General features: G+C 43.7%; 1 protein-coding gene across 1 annotated transcript in view; it reads right to left on the bottom strand.

The window, feature by feature from the left end:
* VWA3B (von Willebrand factor A domain containing 3B) overlaps nucleotides 1-7,828 on the bottom strand; it is a 273,714-nt gene that overhangs the window by 255,056 nt on the left and 10,830 nt on the right. The window contains exons 2-3 of the mRNA XM_045283830.1: nucleotides 5,521-5,615; nucleotides 3,241-3,491 (exon numbers count right to left, since the gene is read on the bottom strand). Coding sequence (XP_045139765.1) covers nucleotides 3,241-3,491; nucleotides 5,521-5,615 — 346 coding nt within the window. The remainder of the gene's footprint in view (nucleotides 1-3,240; nucleotides 3,492-5,520; nucleotides 5,616-7,828) is intronic.

Raw genomic sequence — 7,828 nt, forward strand, 5'->3', positions numbered from 1 at the left:
TGGACACCCCTGCCAGCACTGGGGTGCTTCCACCGCCACTGGATCCATAAGACTTCCACCCACTGGCCTGTGCTCTTCCTACATTTAGCATTATTTCAGGGCTGTGTGAGTCTAAAGAGGATTTTATGGACTAGTATTGGACCTATGTGCTAATATTGTACTTGTGGTTTGATCTTGTCTGGGCTAGGATATTTTCTTAATGTACAATTACTCTTTTATATAAAGCTCTCTTATATAAATATGAGTGTCGGGTTTGTTTCTCTAGTCTACCCAGACTAACACATCCTCACAGATACTATCATTGGATTTTGAGCTCGCACTTAGTCATAGCCCTCATCTGAGAACAATGAATTCTTATGACACACCCCTGTTTGATACTTGCCTTTATGAATAAACTATTGAAGATATGGATGCTACAGCAAAGTGTGGTGAAGAAATCAGATGGGCCCAGCGATCAGAAAGAATAGCATCCGAGGTCTTAAAGGCTTGTCTTAAAACAAGCAGCCAGACTGTTCTATTGTGTATATTTTGGATACAATTAGAAAAAATAATAATCATATGAATAACAATGAGTACAAGGAAGAAGAAAATGTTCTAGAATTGAATGTGGTGATAACTGCACAACTCTTCTTGATATAACTGAAATATTGAATTGCATGACATGTGGATGAAGTGAGAATAAAACTGTTTTAAAAAGCAAACAGCTATCTAAGTGAAGTGCTAGCGAAATCCACACAGAAGCAGCACACCAGCCTGTGTGATCAATCTGAGGAGTGTAAATAATAAAGTCCGAGACCAGAGCAGGAAAAGGCACTAGAGCTTAGATTCTGGCACACCCAGTTTGCAGAAGGCTATGGGTGACAGCGAAAGCCCAAAATCCATTTGCAAGGTCCCCACATGGAGTAAGCCTCCGGTGAATCCCCGCTGACCACTCACTGACCAGGGATGGGAATAGCCTTGCTAGACAGAGTGCACTGGAAAGTGGATTAATGCAGATGTAATTAGGGTAAAATTAACACTCTATCATTTGTTCTCCCTTTGACTGGTTTTAATTTGTTCTAGTTTTTACTATTTTCTGCTTTCTTTTCTATTGAGGTATTTGTTTTATTTTGTTATTATTTGGGAGTTTGAGAGGCAGTTTTTGCCTTTGTTTTTGTTTTCTGTATGTTTTTTGGTACAGAAACCAGGATCAGTTCATCTATAGAGATAGCAACTGGATTAATAATTTCATGGGCTATGGAAGGTTGGAGGGGGAGCTAATAATAATGAGTCCAAGAAAGAAGAAAATGTTCTAAAATGTATTGTGCTGACCATTGCACAACTCTTTTTAATATGATTAAGCGGTTGAACTGTCTGATAAGTGAATTATGGGTCAGTAAAAACATTCTTTTAAGTAGTATGATCTTGAGTTCAATCAAGCATTACTTTTTAATCCTGAGACAATATGTTTAAAATCATTTCGTTTACGCTTAGAAATGACTGATGATTGCTTCTCAGCCTTTTGGCTAAGATCAAGCGTAGCAATGACTGATGGCTTCCTCACCCCACCCCCACTTCCTCTAAACCATGGCCACTATTTATCTCTTTGTTCAGAATTGTAAATACAAGGAACCGGGTTTGTCCCTCAGAGCCCACCAGGAGAAGTAGAGGCTGCCTCACACCTGTGGCAACCATAACTTTGAGTGGCTTTTCTGAGTAGAGAATCAGACTGGCCCATTTTCTTTTCTCGGTCTCCCAACTATTCTACTTTTGACAGGGTGCAGCCTGAGCACTTTCCAGCTCTCTCTCTCAGTGGAAAGTATTTCTGTTTTCCTTCCAAACCCAAACCCACTGCCATGGCGTCAATGCTGACTCTCAGTGACTCTATATAACAGGGTAGAACTGCCCCCGTGGGTTCCAAGACGATAGTTCTTTTTAGGAGTAGAAAGCCTCTTTTTTATCCTGAAGAGCACCTGGTGGTTTTGAACTGCTGACCATGAAGTTAGCAGTCCAGCACATAACCCACTGGGCCACCAGGGCTCCTTTCCTTTCCTGATAGGTTTTCTCTAAATCCAGGTTTTGGGTTTCATACATTTTACTGTATTAAAAACAAGTACAAAAAACCAAACAAATAGTGCAGATATAACCATTCAATTCTTTCCATCCTGTATCTGTGACCAAAACAGGCACCTAATGAAACACAATTAGGCAATACCCCCCAAAGATTCCCATGTACATCATACAAAAGATTTCATTTAAAGAGAGAACGGCTCAGTCCCAGGGCTCTCCCACTTATCCAGATGTTCCTCATCAGAGAGGTGCAGCTATGGTTCCAAATGAGAAGTGGGGGCTCGAGTCTAAATTCTTGGATCCAAGAATCCATAAATAATTGATTTGGAAAACTGGGAATAGGGGAAATTCTATCAAGCCAGCCACCTGTTGTTCTGATGAAAGAAGGTCATCTTACTGGAGGGTGGGATGGGGTCCCAACTAGAGCTGCAAATTCAGCCTGGAAAGACTGTGAAAGCTGCGGTAAGTCTGAATTCATACCAAGGTAAAATCTAAAAATGAGTGGAGATTTTTTTAATTTAAATTATTTTATTGGGGGCTCCTATAGATATTATAACAATCAATTAAATCAAGCAAACTTATAAATATGTTGCCATTGTCATTTTCAAGACATTATCTTTCTACTTGAGCCCTTATCAGCTCCTTTTTCCCCTCCCTTCCCACCCTCCCACCCTCATGAAGCCCTTGATAAATTACATATTAATATTATTTTTTCATGTCTTACACCAGTCGCTGCATCCCTTCACCTACGTTTCTGTTGTCCATCTCCCTGGCAGGGGAGCAGGGAGCTGTTTGTTATACATCCATCATTGCTATTGGTTCCCCCTTTCTCCCCTTCCCCCCACTCCTCCTCCCCCTCCCCTCATGGTATAGCTACTCCCATTACTGTTTCTCAGTGGTTTATCTGTCCGTTTTATGTTCAATATAATTTATGTTCTTGTAGTTGGCCCTTTTTATGACTGAAGAGAATTATGTTTCTCAAAACTGAGGTGCCAAATGCAACGCAGATTTTTTTAAAGTCTTCTAAGATTGATTCACTGTGGTTTTCCATCTGAAAATGGGCATCCTAGGAAATCAGAGCTCCTCTCTCACCACAGAGCTAACTATATTAGCTGGTGCTATTTAACTCAAACTATCTTCCTGCAGGCGGCTTGTGAAAGTCTATTGCGATATCCCTCGGTGGGAACTCACCGTATCATGTTGAACTTGCTTATTTGCGTCACCTGCTCCTGAAGGACCATTACCAGAGCAGCTTGGCACAGATTAAGCTCCTCCTCCAACATGTCGTCAACATCCAACACTATGGTGATGCACTGCTCAAGGATGACACCAAACACCTGCCGGCTCCCACTGGTGAGCCAGGCCATCCGGTGCCTGTAGCTCTCCACCACTTGGGTTAAGCAGTCCACAAAGTGATGGATCAGCTCTGACTTAGCCGTCAACTTCATGGAAATACAAATGGGAAAAGAAAACAAAATCAACAGGCAGATCAGCCACCTGCGCAACACAGTGCGGCCAGGAAGAACAGAAAGCACGTAGCATGGTCCCTGCCGCCAGAACCCTGGTGGTGTACTGGGTACCGGCTGGGCTGTTCTCTGAAAGGTCAGCAGTCTGAAGCCACCAGTCACTCTGCAGGCGGGAGAGGATGCTAGGTAGGCCCATAAAGAGTTGGAAACTCACAAAGGACAGTTCTACCCTGTCTTAGAGGGTCGGAATCAACTTGATGGCAGTGAGTTGTTTGTTTGTTTGTTGTGCTGTCAAGACCTGTCCAGTAACTGACAATATTGAAAATGGTCCTCCAACTGCCACCAAATCCTGGGGAAAGAGCTTTCTACTGAAACCTCCTGGATAATCCTCAGCCAACGGAAAGAGGAGTGTGTGACCTGCTCAAAATGGTCTACTCTAAATCTGTTTCCAGATCATGTTTCATCTTTATGGTAACCGAACTGGATCTATCACAAAATGCTCAGGGGCACTCTAACGAATTAACAGGGGGGACAAAAAGAAAGTGAGTGAAGGCAGATGGAAAGGAAAAAAACAAAACAAATAGTGAAGTCCCCCAAAAAAGGTTCCTCAAGTAGAGTATTTCTGAAAATGCTTCTAAACGTGCCTGCCTGTCTGCCGCTGAGTGAGGCTAACACCAGCTACTCGTTCTGCTCCCGGCCTTGTCCGTGTGTCCTCTGTCTCTCGGGATCCCTCTGCCCGGGCGCCCTCATTGCCCAGGGCTGCCACCAAGATTGCTCAGGGTGGCCCCTGAAAGGAGATGCAGCGTGCCCGCAGCTCCTTGTATGCACAGAGAAACCACTGCTCACCTACGACAGGCACAAGTATGCAAGGCCCAGTTTTATTCTTCAAATTCTAATAGTCTTTAGGGTGCTGGGAAGTTAAAACAAAACCAACATAGGAAAGGGATAAGAAAACTGATTGCCCTGTTCTGTGAAGAAAAGAGAGAGAGCACGAGAGAGAGAGAGAGAGAGAGAGAGACTTTAAAAGAAATCTGGTACAAACAAACAAACGTTGACAACCCCCAGAACACCTAGGTGCCCAAAGTGTGAAGGAAAATGTGTTTCTTGCACATATCATCTATGCTGCATCCGCATACCTTGCTGCTGCTGTCCCTCTGCCTTAAGCTCCTGTCCTTTTCCATGTGTCTCCCACACTGATTCCTGAAGCTCCAGCATCACTTCTCAGACGCTCTCTGTGGATCCTCAGGCAGAATCCCAAATTCCCTCCCTGGCTTCCAGAGCACTTACACCATGTCTCTGCACCACACGGAAACTAGTGTAGGGCAGCATCGTGGGTAGTGTATGGGGTGATATCAGATGGTAAATAGAAACCCATTTTTCACCACTTTCTCTTCGGTCTAATGTGGCTCAGAAGCAACATATATTTAGCACACAAACCTCAAGAGTTCTTACATGGACTGGGTTGTTTAAAAAGTAATAACATTTTTAAACGTATTAGGAAATAGTGGTATACATACAAGGGTGGGTCAAAATAATGCTACTGAGGCTCCAGTTCTCTCTCTCTCTCTCTCTCTCTCTCACACACACACACACACACACACACACACTGTGCTTCATTCGAAGCAACTTTCGGCCCACGTCCGTCATTTCTGCCCCCCTCCCCGCCGCCCTTTATTTTCAAAGCAAGATAAACTGCCTCTGTGCACACATTCACTTTGCCAGTCAAGGGCTTTCTGCCTAATCCCTAAGGCGAAGAGCTCCCACCTCTGACCCCTCGGTCCTGATTTTCACGATTCTGCTGACAGGAAAGGCGTCTGGCTAGCAAAGGAAAGCTACTGGCTCTGGCAGAGGCTTGGCCCCGCATCACGTGTTACGCAGCGTACGTGTTACGCAGCGCACGTGTTACGCAGCGTACGTGTTACGCAGCGCACGTGTTACGCAGCGCAAGCCACTCCACGTAGCCCAGCGCCGGGCGTCAGCATCACAGCACAGCGAGCAGACTTACGTTGTACACTCTGCCATCTTCGGCTCTGCAGAACTGTGGGAACAGGCCATCAGCATACCGAGAAGCCACCAGTCTCCCCAGAGAAGTCACATAATCTGTAGTTTTAGGAAGAAAACACACCAACACGGTGCATCAGCAAAAGCTTCTTCTTATTTTTATTTCACACTGCTTAACTCTGGCTTCGTTTAAATGATCTCTCCAGTGACACCTATCATCTGTGAGGCTTCATATGTGGCTTTCAGTGATGATTGCTAGGGGCTCTGATGAGTCTAACTACTTATGACATATGTCAGGAGAAGGACAGGGCTTTCTACTCCTGTAAAGAATCACAGGCTCAAAAACCCACAGGGGCAGTTCGAACCTGCCCTACAGGGTTTCTGTGAGTCAGAATTTACGTGGGGGCAGGGAGTTTGGTTTGGTTTCTTAAGACACCCGTAATCTTTTGGGGCATGAATGACTAGGGAGGAAGAACAGGGTTTCTTTCTTGATTCTTTTGGCCAGCATGATTAAGGCAGAATTAAAAATAATCATCATCATAATAAAATAGTTTAAAATATGCTTGATTCCTGATAACTCTTCTTCAAGGCTTAAATTTAGCTTTAAGAATTTTTTTAAAAAGGAACTTAAATGTTATCTGCTGTTCTCCCTCGAGATGGGACTGAGTGGGAGCTGATTTCTCTGCGTGGCGTCACCCTGGTGGTGTGAGTCGGACAAAGCCTGTGGCGTGGAGCCTGCGGGTCTTCATGTGCTGATGGGGTGGGACTCAGGTAAGGAGAGACCGCTGCAAAAGTCTGCTGATGGTCTGAAGTTGGAACGTGTGAAGAATGAACTAGGAAAAGCGGAAGTGGTCAAAAATAAAATGGAATGCATAAAGATTGATATCCTAGACACTGCTGAACTAAGATGCGCTGATGTTGCCCATTTGGGATCAGTAATCACGTGATTTACTAGGCCAGGAATAACACAGCCAAGAGGACTGTTGTGTCATTCATTGTCAAGAGCAACCTTGAAGTACAATGCTGTCTGTGATAGGGTTATGTCTATCCGGCTTCAAGAAAGATCCAATCAATCCAACTATTCTTCAAACTTATGCACCAATCAGAAAAGCTAGTGATGTAGAAATCTTAAAATTCTACCAGTGACCTCAGTGGGAAATTGATCAGACGGGCACTCAAATTAATTAATAATTATTGGCTACTAGAATGGAAAACAAAGAGGAAGGAACGGTAGTTAGAAAATATGGTCTTGATGATAGAAACAAAGCTGAAGATTGCATGATGGGATTTTGCACAACCAACGACTTCTTCATAGCAAATGCCTTTTTCCAACAGCACAAAAGGTGACTATACACATGGACTCCCCAGATGGACTACACAGAAATCATTGTTGACTGTGGGAAGAGGTGTTGGGGAAGCTCAATATCAGGAGCTAAAACCATGCTAGGGGCTGACTGTGGAACAGACCATCAATTGCTCATATGGAAGTTCAGGTGAAAGCTGAAGAAAATTCAAACAAGTCAGCAGAGTCCAAATGGGGCCTTGAGTCTATCCTACCTGAATTGCAAGAACAGACATGAACCCTTCAAACCTGAGTGGATGTTAATGGTGGTAAAATAATTTGGAAAAGGACACCAATAATGACTGTACAACAGGAAGAGTATAATCAATGTCACTGACTTATACATGTAGAAGTGGTTGAATGGGAGAATGTTTGCCATGCATATTTTTGTCACAAGTTAAAAAAGAATTACACGAATTGAAAAGAAGACCTGATGAACTGTGGGAGCCCATCAAGAACATCATTCATGAACAAAGCAAAAGGTCATTAAAAAGACAGGAAAGAAGAGGGAAAAAAGATCAAAGTGGACCTCAGAAGAGACTCTGAAACTTGCTCTTAATTATAGAGTACTGAAGCAAATGGGAGAAACAATGAGGTCAAAGAGCTGAGCAGAAATTTTCAAAGGGCAGCTCAAGGAATAAAGCCAAATATTTTAATGAAATGTGCAAAAACTTAGAATTAGAAAATCAAAAGGAAGAACACACTCAGCATATCTTAGAATGAAAGAGTTAAAGAGGGGAAGGTGGGGGAAAGGGAGTGGTGTTAACAAATCCAGGGACAAGGGAACAACAAGTGATCCAAATCTGTGGTGAGAAGGGTGTGGGAGGCCTGGTAGGGCATGATCAAGTGTAATGTAACCAGGAGGAATTGCTGAAACCCTGGTGGGGATTGAGCTTGATGGTGGGACAGGAGGAAAGTCCAAGGAAATAGAAGAAAGAGCTCGGAGGCAAAGGGCATTTAGAGAGGCCTA

Source organism: Echinops telfairi, unplaced genomic scaffold (assembly GCF_000313985.2).
Source record: "Echinops telfairi isolate 266 unplaced genomic scaffold, ASM31398v2 ScPeMD7_7467;HRSCAF=8505_1, whole genome shotgun sequence".
In the NCBI taxonomy this organism is placed as follows: domain Eukaryota; kingdom Metazoa; phylum Chordata; class Mammalia; order Afrosoricida; family Tenrecidae; genus Echinops; species Echinops telfairi.